The sequence below is a fragment of the Schistocerca nitens genome, chromosome 9, assembly GCF_023898315.1.
Source record: "Schistocerca nitens isolate TAMUIC-IGC-003100 chromosome 9, iqSchNite1.1, whole genome shotgun sequence".
NCBI classification, from domain to species: Eukaryota; Metazoa; Arthropoda; class Insecta; order Orthoptera; family Acrididae; genus Schistocerca; species Schistocerca nitens.
Window position 1 is genome coordinate 282,509,540 of NC_064622.1, and position 17,358 is coordinate 282,526,897.

The following is a 17,358-nucleotide window of genomic DNA, read 5'->3' on the forward strand; positions in this document are numbered from 1 at the left end:
TCATATCCGGTTATTCTTTACTGACTCCTTTTCTAGATAGATCGATGGTTGAAGAGTTGTTTTGATAGATACAAAGAATAGCAAAAGAGTAGGCAGCAGTGCAGAAAACTAACAGGGAAATAGCACCACTACAGCTCGAGGCCCTGTGAACGCTACGGCACATATTGACTTAGTGTAGTGAATCCCCTGAGGACTTAAATAGCCACATATAAATTCCAGTTTGTGACTTAGTGGTCAATTTGTTGGAAGTGCGTACATAAATTGATCTAACCATGAACATGGATGTATGTCATTATTATAATTGCGAAAGATCTTAAATTTCCGAACAGTTAAAAAAGTATTTATAGTCAAAGTTTTCGCCTCGTGGCGACAAAGACCTAGCGCGTCTGTCCCAGACGGAATGTCGATTATTGTCAAGTTCGCGCGCCTGGCGCTCTCTTGTTGCATCTCGTAAATGAAATAAATTATTTTCTTCAAAACCCGCTGCTATCGGTGATTCCAAATTTCTTCTACTGTCTTTTCCTACGATTTCGCTTTCAATTTGTTTAACTTGCTTTCGTAACGCCTCAAATTCCCTTTTAACGCTTTCATTAAATTTTTCCTGATTTTAAACATGTTTATTTATATTCTGGTACTCTTCTGTTTCTGCAAATGGCAATGGAGCTGTATCATCTGAATCTCTGTCCCCATTTAAACTAAGACTTGTCAATTTATCTGAAATCTCCTCAACTCTTTCCGATAAGTCACCTATTTGTTCTTTCTGTTTATTTACGTCTTCCGTAAGTGTCGCGACTCGGGTTTCAGTATTGACACATTTAGTAGTTAACTGTTCATATTGTTGTGTTAGGTTATTTGTTCTGTCATTTGGTACGGATTCCTCGATTCATTCAAATATTTCTTCCTTATCGTGTGCACGTTGTATATTTAACTCTGAAAATTTTGTACTATCACGCGATCTCTTTCTTCCTGTTCTCTGTCCTGTTCCTTTTGTCTAATTTCTATTGAAATTAATCTATTATTGTGAGCATTCAAAATCGGTTGTACTTCTTCGTGAGTATAACCGTGTTTCCATTGTTCCCATACCAGTTTCTAACCGTGATCCCAAATTTAATATTGCACTCATCAACTGCTCCATATTAACTGGTTCGAAATTCTAACATTTCCCGTAAAACTAACTTCCTTCGTCATAGTTGTAAAGCTATCTGTGTTCGATACTATTCCAGAATCTTCTGTCGTTAATCTCGTATTCTGTGAATTTTTTGATTGTGAAAAATTTTGAACTGGTTCCGGATTATTTTCCCGGTTTATTAAATTGTTTTCTGCTTCATTATTCACCATACTGTTCTCCTGTGTTGGCGAGTTCACCATGTTAACAATTTCGTCATTCTGACTATCCATCATTTTTGCCTTTTTCATCGATCGCGTAATCATTTACAAAACATACAAAACTCGTCAGTATACGAAAATTACACACAATATAATACTTTATCACCAACAATACCATTCACACGAAATGCTTCCGACAAACACGGTTAACGAACAATTACAACCTTCACAATTGCACAAAATTGTCAAACCCGTATACGAGACATCAAAAATTTAATTATGCAAAAATACCGTTAGAAGAATGACAACACAACTACAAATGTTCAATTACCAAATCTACACATGCAATATAGACTACAGTTACTAAACTACAAATTACTACAACAATACTACTGTCTGCTATTTTTACTATCAGAAGAATTCCACGGGACAATCCGAAGCAGTGGTCGCCACGTGCATGGGGACTTAATTAAAATGGAATAATTTTAGTAGCTGTTTGTCCGGTTACGAAATCTCGTAACCGGTTGGCCCTGAGTAGTATTAGCACGTAATCTGACTGCATCAAATAACAATAAAGAATGACAAGAAATTTCCGTTAACACAATTGCTTAATTAAGTCCTCTGCAACTATAAAACCTACGAAACAACAACGCACAAGTGTAACTGTTCTGTGTATGGTAGTGTGATTCAACGTACATGTATCTGGCACGGTTTTTCCTCAATACGACAAGATATTTTAAACACCATCTACAACGAACTAATTGATGAACCAGAAATACTATAATGGCACATAGAAGCCAGAATTACAAGTCTAATACATGAACACGAGCCAGATGCTTTGTTAACTGAACCTGTGACCAAGAGGCATTGTCATTAAAGAAATGTGAAATAATTTTTTTTTACCTCAACGTATATTGACGAAAAATACACTGTGATCATTGCAACATCTTCCATCTATACATTACACCAACCGAACAGCATCTACTCTCTCGCCCAACAGAACAACAACTGCACTCGACATCCTCTGAACTAGTACTGCTCTCGACATCCTCTCAACAAGTACTGCCCACGGCAACCTCTGAACTACTACTGCCAGTGGAGGCGGTGGAATAATAATCTTTGGTGCAATCTCTGGCGCTGTGACTCAGTGTAGCCACCTTTCACTAGTTTAGACAAGAAGAGAATGGAAGGTTTCGAAATTGGTGTTACAGAAGAATGCTGAAAATTAGATTGGTATATCACGTAACTAATGAGGCGGTACTGAATAGAATCGTGGAGAAGAGGAATTTGTAGCACAACTTGACTAGAAGAAGGGATCGGTAGGTAGAACATGTTCTGAGGCATCAAGGGATCAACAATTTAGTAAAAAAAATGGTTCAAATGGCTCTGAGCACTATGGGACTCAACCGCTGAGGTCATTAGTCCCCTAGAACTTAGAACTAGTTAAACCTAACTAACCTAAGGATATCACAAACATCCATGCCCGAGGCAGGATTCGAACCTGCGACCGTAGCGGTCTTGCGGTTCCAGACTGCAGCGCCTTTAACCGCACGGCCACTTCGGCCGGCAACAATTTAGTACTGGAGGGCAGCGTGGAGGGTAAAAGTCGTAGAGGGAGACCAAGAGATGAATACACTAAACAGATTCAGAGGGATGTAGGTTGCAGTAGTTACTCGGATATGAAGAAGCTTGCACAGGATAGAGTTGCATGTAGGGCTGCATCAAATTAGTCTGTGGACTGAGGACCACAGCAACAGGATATTAAGATGCGGACTCTTTCCTGGTCTACACTTTCTTTGAACCTAATCTTACTACTCGTGTATTTGTGGGAGCTTAAGCTCGAGTGTACCGAAACAGAGCAATAATAGTTTCGTTTTGTCATTACACTGGAAAACTGCCAAAACATACAAACTATTCCTGGGATACTTCAGCGCTTCCGAGATTCAGTGCGTGGAAGATTGATGCATGTATTAGTGGTAAGGGAGTGCTTTCTTAACAATTCATGCAAGAGAAAATTTCATCTGATAAGCTGCTACTTTCTGTTTCTGTATGTTTCCCATGATAAATTTGCAATGAAAAGATGTAGAAAGTGATTTCTGAGAAACAAATAAAATGAATTCGGACCTATATCTATATAGTATATTTTCCTAAGTTGTGTCTGGGAAATGCGTCCACCTTTGGCCTTAACTTCGTGTTAAGCTCCGTACATCGAAAAAAGCTGCATACCAAGAACAGAATGATCTTGAATCTCTATTTTACTGCACGATCAGTCAGATTCATACGCATATCCCTGTTTTCCAGACAACTAAAGATAAGTAAGAAGCCGTTTACGAATTTTTTCCCAAAGGTCTTTATGCAACGGTTTATGTAAAAATGTCGTCATATCTGAATAGCTAAATGCTTTGGATAAGTCAAAACAGGTACTGCGTCCAACCAGTTAGTCCTGAAAGTGCTCGCACAACAATTATTAAACACATGTGTTGTTGCTGCTTTTTAATAAGTGACGTTTCATATTTATTAGTTGTTGACGCAGAACACGTAGTCTTGTCTCCGAAAGCAGGTATAAGGTCATATTGGTTCTAAAACAAGAACCAGATCGTGCTACGAGGTGTTTCGTGATATATTATCACCATCTCTTAAGTAACGCAGGAGCTCAATACTTCATGGTACAATAGCCTCAGTGAGAAGCGCATGAATCGTGGATTAATCTAACATTGTATCGATTGACTACCCTGTGATGTTACAGATGAGTTACCGGCAGGTTTCCCCCGAACTGCAGGCCATAGCACAGAAGAATCTGAACGAGGACCCCAAGAGGAGAGATGAAGACATCAAGCATATCAAGGAGTGGCTCAAGAAACAGCCCCACCTCAACGCTCGCGATGGTGAGTGATACTGTCCCGCTGATAGGAATTACGTTCTATTTTACAGAGATACGCTGCTGACCTACATAGCATGTTTTTCACTAGCCAGCCCACATGAGACATACCACATACAAATTTTCTTCTGGTCTATTTTGTATGTTTACTGATTGTTGATTTATACAAACCACGTAGCGAAGAACTTCTTTGCGTGGTTATCATTTGGCTTCGGAAGTAATACCGTTATCAGACTATAGGTGACGGTTTTAGATTATGACATCGTAATTTCTATAAACAGATACATTTCTCTTCCACAGTCAAAATCAATACTTTCACCAAGTAATTTCTGGAAATAATGTGACTATCATAATAAAAAAAATTAAAGATTATGTAAATATGTTATTATCATCTGAGTTTCAATACGTTAGTGTGATAGCCTGTAGTCCGAACACAGGTTTGATGCAGCAGTCCACGCTCGTCTGTCCTGTGCAAGTTTCTTCATCTCTGCAAAAGTACTGCAATCGACGTTTATTTGAATCTGTTTATTGTATTAAATCCATGGCCTCCCGTTATAGTTTTACTCCTCCACGCTTTCTTCTATCTCTGAACTGACGATTCAATGATGCCTCAAGATATATTCTATCAACTTATTCTTTCTTTTACTCGAGTTGTGCCATACATTTCATTTTTCTGTAATTATTAGATGCAGTGCTTCCTTCTTAGTTTTCGAGCTGCCCATCTAATTTTCAGTATTCTTCTGTAGAATCACATTTCAAAAGAAATTATTCTCTTTTTGTCCAAACTGATTTTCCTATATTTTTGACTTCTATGAAAGACGACACGCCAGGTATATACCATTACAGAAGACTTCGTAACACAAATTGATGTTGACAAAATTTTCATTTTCAGAAATCTTTTTCTGCTATTTGCCACTCTGCACTTTCTTTCGTCTCTTATTCTGCTATCGTCAGTTAATTCGTTGCCGAAACACCAAAACTCTTCTACTATTTGGAGTGTCACATTTATCATTCTCATTGCCTCCCCAGTGCCTGATTTAATTCGACTACATTCTCTCTCTCTTGCTTTATATGTTCAGTAGTAATATATTTTCCTCTATTCCGCAAACATTAATAAAGTCAAGCCTGCTTTATGACACGCTAAGAGGCACGCCACCAGAGTGTATAGCAAAAGGAAGTGATACGACCGTGAAAGCTAAAAGTAGTTTAATACATACAACTTCTGATAAAGGTGTTCTATACGACCCGAGGAAAGCCCAAAGTGTGACACACTCGATGCTAACGTTGTTAACTGACGGGGCTGTCGCCACAAAAATGAGACTATAACAGAGAGGAGAGACACACGACACTCGAGAATTCTGTACAACAGCATTAGAGCCGCACTCGGGTTGTGCTGTGAAAGAAATCATTCTCAAAACCCTATTGACCGTTCAATAAGTTGAAGGAAGCAGCTCTATATCAACGGCGCCACGTCGCCACTGAGAGAAGACTCGATGAGAAATGATCCGATGCGGAATCTGGGATTCGATATTGGAGCTCAATCTACAGGTAGTTGATAAGTATAAAGTCACCACGAAATTGGAACTTGAATGACACGGAACAGTAGTAGCAGATCGACGTTAAGGGCTGTAACTTTCGATCACTGACAATTTTCTCTCGTTGTGTTAAGAGCAAGAGAAACTGCCCTTGCTCCTGAGGGAGACAACTCAGTTAGATTTTAATTTAAAACAGAACAGATGTAAATTTCCTTTAATTTACGTATAAGGTCACAAAAGTTTTGTTCACAGATTACCGGTTTCGGTCTGTAATGCCCATATTTAGATCTGCAGCAAAAAAATATGGGAAAAACATAAAACACTCACAGATTGTCTACAGCTTAAAAACAATAAATAGACCATAATGAAAAGTAGTACTGACATATATATGCATATTTGCGCATGAAGTATGAAGAGTCACACCTGTGTTTTATAAAAACAATGTCCTAATGTACTGCAGCCAAAGTGGCATCGTCAAATGTGAAATGCAAAATCAGCGCCAGCATCGAGTCATGTTGTCAGTAGCACCACTGTTGAAAACCACCTGCCGCACAGTAGCCACAAGATGTTTGTGTTGTAAGTTCACCAGATGTCACTACTGAACGTGTATATTAGTTTCCACTGATTAATTGAACAGCGTAAAATAAAGGGGGGGGGGGGGTACAATCGTTGAAGTCTGTAATGAGCTTATAAGGTATAAAAGGCATTACAGTAATAAAAAGCAATGAAATAGATCACGACATGTCAGAATGTTAAAAAGAGGAAGATGTATGAGACAGTAACTGACATATGCTCAAGTGCCAATGTTCTAGATAGTGACATTGTAAGTAGGCTGTTTAGGTTTTCTTATTGGTAACGCCACGTAGCGCTCTGTATGAAAATCACTGGCTGTGCTGCGTGCAGTCTGTGGCTGGTTTGCATTGTTGTCTGCTATTGTAGTGTTGGGCAGTTGGCTGTTAACAGCGCGTAGCGTTGCGCAGTTGGAGGCGAGCCGCCAGCAGTGGTGGATGTGGGGAAGTGAGATGGCGGATTTTTGAGAATGGATAATCTGGAGGTGTGTCCATCAGAAACAGTACATTTGTACGAATGGATGTCTTGAACTACTATATATATTATGACTTTTGATGACTATTAAGGTAAATACATTATTTGTTCTCTATTAAAATCTTTCATTTGCTAACTATGCCTATCAGTAGTTAGTGCCTTCCGTAGTTTGAATCTTTTATTTAGCTGGCAGTAGTGGCGCTCGCTGTATTGCAGTAGTTCGAGTAACCAAGATTTTTGTGAGGTAAGTGATTTGTGAAACGTATAGGTTAATGTTAGTCAGGGCCATTCTTTTGTAGGGATTTTTGAAAGTCAGATTGCGTTGCGCTAAAAATATTGTGTGTCAGTTTAAGCACAGTCTTATATAATTTTTCAAAGGGGACGTTTCATAACATAACTAATAAACATCGTTGATAGTACAAAAAATTAATATGAAAACTATAAAACAAATAGCTAAAGAAGTCACAATACAGCAATAGTTCCGCTGTCGATATCTACATGCTACCCATCAGTAAAGCAGCTAAAAATAGAACTGGTTGCTCTGAGATGTCGACGTACGTACACTGACACGCGGAAATCTTGTGACCATTGTTCACCGCGACTTTCAATGCATCCTGGTGGCACACGACGCGGTAAGAAAATTTTGTAAATGAACTGAAGACAAATGGAACTATTCTAGTGACGGTATGCAAACCGGTAAATCCTCTGTCGCAAGTGAGTTTAAAGAGCGACGGAGTTATGCGGCCCGGAACCTAGGAACGAGAATATCGGATACGGGGAAGGTTGTCGACTGTTGCGCATTGCTATAGTAAGCACGTACGGGAAGGACGGTGGAACAAGGAGTTGGTGACCAGCTGTTGGACGTCCATGTCTCATCAAAGAACGTTCAAGTCAGGCGCTTGACGCTCTGTAAAGCAGATTGGGTTGCGATCTGTGGCAGATGTGAGGACAGAGTACAAAGTCCGCCCAGGTGCAAACATTTCAGAGCACACGGTTCAGCGTTAAGTGGTGGAACATGGGGCTCTGCAACATGCGACACCTGCGTATTCCCATGTCGATTCAATGATATCGTTAGTTACGACTGCAATAAACACCGGATCAGCGATTCAATGAAAACGTGTCCCCGATCTGATGTATACGTTTCTTGTTACAACAGGTCTGTGGTCGTGTCTGCCTTCTCAAAACATACATCACAGCACCACCCCGGTGGACCAATAGAATACTGTGGGGGAACATTCAAATCGGCTTCCAAGGGACGTCTGGTAGAAATCGAAGGCACCTTCAGAGCTGTCGTCTACGTGAATATTATTTCGGGCCTCATGCGGTGGCTTCAGGCTTGATGTCTTCCCCGATGGTGACAGCATCTTGCAGCAGTACAAATGAGTTTGGCATAAGGCCAGAATCGTGCTGCGGTGGTTTGAGAAGGTTGATAGTCAACTCACGTTGATATTTTCGCCACAAAATTCGCCTGAATCGAACCACAACGAACACATCTGGGATGTTATCAGTTGTCAGTTGCACACCCACTTACAGCTGAATTCAGGTGATCAGACAGGATGCTTGCGTACGTGTCACCTGTCAGAGTCGTATGTAGACGTATGAGGGTCCCATATCGCTCCAACTGCACACCCCCTACACCATTACAGACCCTCCACCAGCTTGAACAGCCCCTGCTAACATGCAGGGTCCACGGATTCATGGGGTTGTCTTCATACCCGTTCACGTCCATCGGGTCGATAAAATTTGAAACGAGACTCGTCCGACCGGGCAACATGTTTCCAGTCATAAATAGTCCAATGTTGGTGTTGACGGGCCCAGGCGAGGCAAAAGCTTTGTGTCGTGCAGTCATCAAGGGTACATGAGTGGGCCTTCGGCTCCGAAAGGGCACATCGATAATATTTCGTTGAATGGTTCACCCGCTGACACTTGTTAATGACCCAGCATTGAAGTCTGCAGTAATTTTCGGAAGGGCTGCACTTCTGTCACTTTGATCGGTTCTCTTGCAGTTTCTGTCTCCGGCCCCAGCGATGTTGGAGAACTAATGTTTCACCTGATTCCTGATATTCACGGTACTCTCGCGAAATGGTAGTACGGGGAAACCTCATCGCTACCTCGGAGATGCTGTGTTCCATCGGTCGTGCGTCGACTAAAAGACCAAGTTCAAACTCACTTAAATCTTGATAACCTGCCGTTGTAGCAACACTAGCCCATCTAACAACTGCGCCAGACATCTGTTGTCTTATATAGACGTTGCCGACCATAGCGCCATATTCTGTTTGTTTACATTGTATTTGAATCCGCATGCCTATACCAGTTTCTTTGGCTCTTCTGTGTTGAAGCCATACCAAAGTGGATCGCTGCAGTACAGCGTTCCAAAGGTGCACCAGCACCTTACGAACAACATTTACATAATATTTAGGCTCATTAATGTATTTTAGAATCAGTCTCACAATATAAAGAGATGTATACTACTACACTTTCTTCATTGTCCTGATCGCTGTCAGAAAACTCAAATTACTCACTTAAGTTTGGTCTTCTGTTTTTTTCAGTGCTTCTAGAACAGTAGTTCCAAACCCGGGGGCAATTACCCCTAAGGCGTAAAATGTAGCCTTCTGATAGGTAAAAACAAGCAATGAAAGTAAATAAGTTTTCAAAGATCATTACTACCATGACTATTTCTTTAAAAAATACCGATAATATAAGTTCCCAAAAATAACATTTTTTTTGTTTTGTTTTCAAAGACAGTCGAGTCTCGATATTCCGAAAAAAAAGACATACTGAACATCGATCCGTTTCTACAGCCATGATGGCACAACACCTATTCAACGACATCATACATATGCTTCACCCGGTGTTTAATTGTTTACATAAGCACACCTTTCGTAGAAGGTTTGTCAAAAATGATTCAAATGGCTCTGAGCACTATGGGACTCAACTGCTGAGGTCATTAGTCCCCTAGAACTTAGAACTAGTTAAACCTAACTAACCTAAGGACATCACAAACATCCATGCCCGAGGCAGGATTCGAACCTGCGACCGTAGCGGTCTCGCGGTTCCAGACTGCAGCGCCTTTAACCGCACGGCCACTTCGGCCGGCGAAGGTTTGTCGTTAACGGTAAAATAGAGTGTTATGTTTCGTTTTCTTTGTTGACTGTTTTACGTGTACATCTAAAAATGACTGTTGCAACTAAGAAAAGTAAATTTGTGCCTTTGAATATACGTCAGAAGCATTGAAACAATAAAAAAATTGCTCTAGAATATGTTATCGAGGAAGTTATTGTTCGTGACTGGCCAAGAAAGCCCGCATCTCGTGGTCGTGCAGTAGCGTTCTCGCTTTCCACGCCAGGGTTCCCGGGTTCGATTCCCGGCGGGGTCAGGGATTTTCTCTGCCACGTGATGGCTGGATATTGTGTGCTGTCCTTAGGTTTAAGTAGTTCTAAGTTCTAGGGGACTGATGACCATAGATGTTAAGTCCCATAGTGCTCAGAGCCATTTTTTTTTTTTTTTTTGCCAAGAAACGAACTTAAATTAGCAGAGTTTTCTTCAAAGAAGTACTCTGAAGAATCTCTCAACCGAAAAACTATAACGACGTTGAAGTTTGAAAAGAATAAAAAAAGTAAGTCAGGCGTTCTTCGTGTGGTTTATTCTTATAAACATCACTTTATTTCATTTCCTACGTTAGTTTCCATGGTATGATATTCAATAATTCGATGTTGTTCTGGCCCTGTTCACATAGAATTATCGAGATATACTGTGCATTGATGCATGAAATGCGGTGGAGGTTACAGCTTGTGAAACTAATATACGAACATCTTCCACACATAGAACACCCACTACACCCATACACTTTACCACGCATCACATGTGCTTAAATATTTCACGGAAATCCCTTCTCTGTGATGAAAGTATGAGAGGCTGTCAAGTGAAAACGAGAAACCAAAAACTAAGTAAACTGTTTCTCATTTAACATCATACGTCTATGAGACAAGGTGATGAATGCCTTCATGGGAAATTGTTTATAGTTTCCTTCGGAACCATGATTGTGCCCACGCGTGACCTTATTCGTCCGAAGCAAATCAACGGCCACGAATATCTTTTTTCCGGGCTTCAAAGACATGGAAATCGCATGGAGAGAAATCGGAAGTGTATGATGGATGTGTAAGGGCCTCCTAGCGAAACTTCTGCAGCTAGTCGAAACAACCTTGGCAACATGTGGGCGGGCATTATCCTGCAACGGAATTATGCTGTTCGTCAACATTTCTGGGCGTTTGATCTTGACAGAAAGCTTCAGTTTTTGTTAAGTGCTCATCTGCTGCTCTGCGTTAATTGTGATGCCTCGTTCCCGGAACTCAATGAGCAGCGGGCGGCTCCTGCAGTCAAAGAAAAAGACCCTCAGGCCTCGCCGGAGCTGGCGTGCTTGTTGTTTCGACTGCGCTGCTGCAGTTTCGCTGGGACGCTCTCACACATTCCCCGTATAACCCTGGTTTCTCCCCTCACAATTTCAATATTTTCGATGCACTGAAGAAAGACATTCGTGATTGTTAATTCGCTTCGGACGTAGAAGTACAAGCCTCGGTAAAATCATATTCCGAAGGAAACTGCAAACGTTTCCCCATGAAGGCGTTGACCGTCTTATCTCACAGTGGGATATATGTACACACATCAAAAAAAGTTTTGCATCACCTCGGTTCCGAGAGTTCCGGAACCTGTACAGAAAATTGGAAAAGAGATCAACATAAACATCATTTACGCCCTTTTATTTCTCATTAAAACCACACATTGCATGTTGTACCACCATACAGCGAGACCTTCAGACGTGGTGCTCCAGACTGCTGTACGCACCGGTACCTCTAATACCCAGTAGTACGTCCTCTTGCATTGATACTTGCCTGTATTTGTCCTGGCATACTGTCCACAAGTTCATCAAAGCACTGTTGGTCCAGATTGTCCCACTCCTCATCGGCGATTCGGCGTAGGTCCCTCAGAGTGGGTGGTGAGTCACGTCGTCCATAAACAGCCTTTTGTAATCCATCATAGGCATGTTCGATATGGTTCATGTCTGGAGAACATGTTGGCCACTCTAGTCGAACGAATTCGTTATCCTGAAGGAAGTCATTCACAAGATGTGCACGATGGGAGTGCGAATTGTCGTCCATGAAGACAAATGCCTCGCCATCATGCTGCCGATATGATTGCGCTATCGGTCGCAGAATGGCATTCACGTATCGTACAGTCGTTACGGCGTCTTCCATGACCACCAGCAGCCTACGTCGTCCCCACATAATGCCAACCCAAAACAGTATGGAACCTCCACCTTGCTACACTCACTGAACAGTGCATCTAAGACGTTCAGCCTGATCGGGTTGCCTCCAAACACGTCTCCCTTAATTGTCTGATTGAAGGCATATTCGATACTCATCGGTGAAGATAAAGTGAAGCCAATCTTGAGCGGTCCATTCGGCATGTTGTTGGGTCCATCTGTACCGTGCTGCATGATGTCGTGGTTGCAAAGATGGATCTCGCCATGGACGTCAGGAATGAAGTTGCGCGACATGCAGCCTATTGCGCACAGCTTGAGTCGTAACACGACGGCCTGTGGCTGCACGAAAAGCATTATTCAACACGGATGCGTTGATGTCAGGGTTCCTCCGAGCCATAATCCATAGGTAGCGGCAATCCACTGCAGTAGTAGCCCTTGGGCGGCCTGAGCGACGCATGTCATCGGTAGTTCCTATCTCTCTGTATCTCCTCCCTGTCCGAACAACATCGCTTTCGATCACTCCGAGACGCCTGGACACTTCCCTTGTTGGGAGCCTTTCCTGGCACAAAGTGACAATGCGGACGCGATAGAATTACGGTATTGACCGTCTAGGCATGGTTGAACTACTGTACCCCGTTGCTGGTGGAATGACTGGAACTGATTGGCTGTCGGACCCCCTCCGTCTAATGCATGGTTGTTTACATCTTTGGGCGCGTTTAGTGGCATCCCTGAACAGTCAAAGGGACTGTGTCTGTCATACAATATCCACAGTCAACGTCTGTCTTCAGGAGTTCTGGGAACTGGGCTGATGCAAAACTTTTATTGATGTGTGTATTAACAGTGGGATAAGTGTCTACCCTTGAAATAATAAACAGTTTACTTACTTTTTCCATCCGTCTCGTTTTCATTTGACTGCCGCTTACAGTTCCCGCAATAGACCATAATTGCTTGACTAATCACTTCCTAACAATAAACCTACTAATTGACAGCACAATACTATAATAACTATGTAGCGGGTACTACCTTGCTGTAGTGCCTATAGTACATTGTTATTATTATTATTATTATTATTAGTGGCAATGATCAGAACAAAGCATTGGCAACCTGAAGTTTGCCTATTTTTGCCATTTCAGAAGTAAGGCTCCCAGTAATCAATTGATTTACAAAAAGTAGGCCTTATTGTAGCACATATTTTACTTTGGTTGATCTTCAGTGGGGCTGCGGGGTACGAGGGGAGGAAGTATCGCTGTGTAGAGAAGTGGTGCAGATGAAGCATGGTGCATAACAAATGTCTACTCTCAACGTGGATCATCAACTTTCCTGTCTGAGAAGGATTTCTAGGCAGCGCTCACGATGCACTGAAAATCGCTTCATCATTCTATACAAGAAGGTTGTTAGAAATAAGCTGTACCAATTATCTAATTGACTCATTAATTTGTGATTTAATAAAATTCCTACAAAAACTAAATATCATTCATATCTGATTCCACAGGAGGTTATTGTCTCAGAAAGGTTGGGAACTACTGCTCTCGTATTTCAACGTCTGTTAGGTGCTTCCTGTATTCATAACTCATGATTGTGGGGACGACTATCAGATACCGCCATAACAGATAATAACTGAAATCCTTGCTTCAACTACCTAACAATCAGCGCTGAACTGAATGACATCGTTGGCGCATATTTGAACAAGAATATCACAACAGCTGATGTGATTTCATACGCAGTATTGCAAAGAAGTAGCGAAAAAATACAGAGAAATGTTATGAGGGCCCGAAGTTGCCCCGCCGTCTTTCTACGCAGTAAGCTTCATATTTCACAACCTAATAGAAACAGGGCACTTCAAAAAACGGTGGTTAATATTTCAGCCGCGCTGGTCCCAGCGGAGGTTCGAGTCCTCCCTCGGGCATGGGTGTGTGTGTTTGTCCTTAGCATAATTTAAGTTAAGTAGTGTGTACGCTTAGGGACTGACGACCTTAGCAGTTAAGTCCCATAAGATTTCACACACATTTGAACATTTGTTAATATTTCACACAAATGATGAGAAATCACAATACATCAACTTATTCCAGTTTACGGTTTGCTTAGAAAGCAAGTGAAAAGTTCAAAAAATGGCCCTCGATCCGTCTAGTGTTAAACATGAGAATAGGTTTTCAGTAAATTTGATAAAATTTTGAAGACGCCAAGAGTCTCATGCCGAGTACATGCTTCACACTCCGGCCATAGAACGGCACTTCAAATAATCATTCTTTACGCAGTTTGTCAGATGCCTTGACGGGTAAAGCATCACGTTATTAGATGTGCTTTTTCTTTCATTTTCCACCAGTACGACTATATGTAGTTTGTTGTGTGGTCTTCAGTCCTGAGACTGGTTTGATGCAGCTCTCCACACTACAACCCTGTCTCACTCCCTTCCCAACCACTGGTTCCCTTTCATGTCCCTCGACTCTTATACCTGCCATCTGCTTTCTGTACACATTGTAAATAGCCTTTCTCTCCCTATATTTTACCCCTGCCACCTTCAGAATTTGAAAGAGAGTATTCCAGTCAACATTGTCAAAAGCTTTCTCTAAGTCTACAAATGCTAGAAAGGTAGGTTTGCCTTTCCTTAATCTAGCTTCTAAGATAAGTCGTAGGGTCAGTATATATGAATACATTTACTTTTAGTTTTTTTCGACTGTTTCACTGTTATTGATTGCTTCTGTTCCATCTAAAATTTTATACCGAGCGGGGTGGCGCAGTGGTTAGACACTGGACTCGCATTCGGGAGGACGACGGTTCAATCCCGCGTCCGGCCATCCTGATTTAGGTTTTCCGTGATTTCCCTAAATCACTCCAGGCAAATGCCGGGATGGTTCCTCTGAAAGGGCACGGCCGACTTCCTTCCCCATCCTTCCCTAATCCGATGAGACCGATGACCACGCTGTCTGGTCTCCTTCCAACCAACCAACCAACCAACCAACCATCTAAAATTTTATTTTAGTTGCACTGCCTAACTGGAAAGTATATGTTTTTTCACACTATGCTGACGTTTTCGCAGACGACCAGTGGATCCTGACGTTCCTGCGCGGCTGCAAGTTCTCGCTGGAGAAGACCAAACAGAAGCTGGACATGTTCTATACGATGCGCTCCGCACTGCCGGAGATATTCACGAACAGGGACCCCTTCGCGCCGATCGCCCAGAAGTATCTCAACTCTGCGTAAGTTGAAACCTAACTGTGTCGTAAAGCTGCGGCTGTGACACTGAATGCTCGGTTTATGGCTCGTTACCGTGGTTGTGCCGTACTTACTTATGACTCCTTACCGTGCTTCTGCCGTACTTACTTATGGCTCGTTACCGTGGTTCTGCTGCACTTAACACGATAACGTTTCGAATACCGTAGAAGCAAAGTGATCAGACATAGACCTGAGGTGAATCCTTGTTCTCTAATAGCCATCACTGGTCTGACACAATGATCACTTTTATGTTGTTGTTCACACCCGAAATGAATTATTCAATGCTGTTTTTCCACATTCGCCTTGGAAGTACAGCGCGCAGACAGTTACATGACGGAGTACAGACAAAATAAGATACACACAGATTTCAGCCACACTTCCACACCTCTGTTGTGGTGATACATTGGTAACAGAAAGCACAGATGACTACATAATGTTGCTGAATGTGGAATGCGCTGCTGTCCACCGTGTAAGGACCCAAAATGTGAAAATAACGCCAAAGAAAAGGATAGACAGAGAGTCCATTTTTAGTTTCAGGTTGAGCACTACATGTCTCCAGATAGTAAATGTGCCCTCATACCGAAGTTTGGTCTGAACACCATAACGCTTTACGAGTAGCATGGCCGAACAGTAGATGACATGCCTTGCCGCTCGCTGATCCGTGTCACAGTACACTCAGCAAGTTAAGTAAGTGCATAGCTTAGCTTCGGATCATAACAATGCTGTATCAGCCTGGAATCATAACTACCGTGTATCCTGACTTCTTCAAGCTTACAGTGCGTTATAAGACGTAACACCGCCCCAGTTGCCTAAAAACTTCCCTGCATTAATCTAGGACAAAACAACGAAGTATTTTGCTTTTCTAGTCAAGTAGTTACTTATGCAGACAAACGTTATTTAACCAGGTAGAATATGACATAAATAATCTCCGGCCGGACGGCAGTTGCAAGCGAGCATTTAACACCATGTACACTGTGGTGACAAAATTCGTTGGATACCTCCTAACGTTGTCGTGGATCTCCTCTTGCCCGCTGTAGTACAGCAGCCCGACGTGACGTGGACTCCAAAAGTTCGTGGATCTCCTAAATTCATAAGATCTGATACAAACTGTGTTTTTTTCCAAATAGGGTGCAGGGGAACGGTAGCACAGTCATAGACAGTATTTTTATTCGTTCTTCATTACTAGATGGGCATTCTGTTCGTAAAAGCTTGAATGGCCTTTCAGACCATGATGCACAAATTTTAACACTAAAAGGCTTTTGTACTCAAACCAATGTCATATTTAATTACAAACTATGTAGGAAAGGAATAGAGAGTTTTTTAAAACTTGTCAAGGAACAAGAGTGGCAGGGTGTTTATAGTGTCGATAACATAGATGATAAATACAATACTTTCCATAACACATTTCTCATGTTCTTTGAGAGTTGCTGCCCATTAGAACATTCTAAACGGGGTACTAGTAGTAATAGGCAGCCTGGGTGGCGGATTAGTGGGATAAGGATATCATGTAGAACAAAGTGGGAATTATATCAAAATGTTAGAAGTAGTCACAATCAAGCTACAGTAGCACATTACAAACAATATTGTAAGGAACTAATAATGTTATTAGGAAGGCAAAGAGTATGTGGCATGCAAATAGAATAGGTAATTCACAGGAAAAATTGAAACGATATGGTCAGTTGTGAAGGAAGTGTCTGGTCAGCAGTACAAGGTCGATGATATAAAGTCAGTTAGCAGTAAAAATATTTCTGTTACTGATAAATCAGATATATGTACAGTATTTAACAATCATTTTCTGAGCATTGCTGGTGAATTAAATAAAAATTTACTTCCTACAGAACGGGCACATGATTAGTGAAACCTAGAACAGTTCAAATTTATAGGTGTTCAGATAGATAGTAAGCTGTCGTGGAAAGCCCATGTTCAGGATCTTGTTCAAAGACTTAATACTGCCATTTTTACTATTCGAACGGTATCAAAAGTGAGTGATACTTCGACACGAAAATTATTCTGCTTATTTCCATTCGTTTACGTCGTATGGCATTATATTTTGGGGTAACTCTTCCATTGTAAGAGGATATTTTTGGCTCAGAAACGGGCGG

At 41.6% G+C, this 17,358-nt stretch overlaps 1 protein-coding gene across 3 annotated transcripts in view; it reads left to right on the forward strand.

The window, feature by feature from the left end:
- The window catches only part of LOC126203922 (retinol-binding protein pinta-like), a 176,392-nt gene that overhangs the window by 18,539 nt on the left and 140,495 nt on the right, over positions 1-17,358 (forward strand). For all 3 annotated transcript variants that reach the window (XM_049938322.1, XM_049938320.1, XM_049938321.1), the window contains exons 2-3: positions 4,073-4,211; positions 15,081-15,240. In XM_049938322.1, the coding sequence (XP_049794279.1) occupies positions 4,073-4,211; positions 15,081-15,240 (299 nt within the window). The remainder of the gene's footprint in view (positions 1-4,072; positions 4,212-15,080; positions 15,241-17,358) is intronic.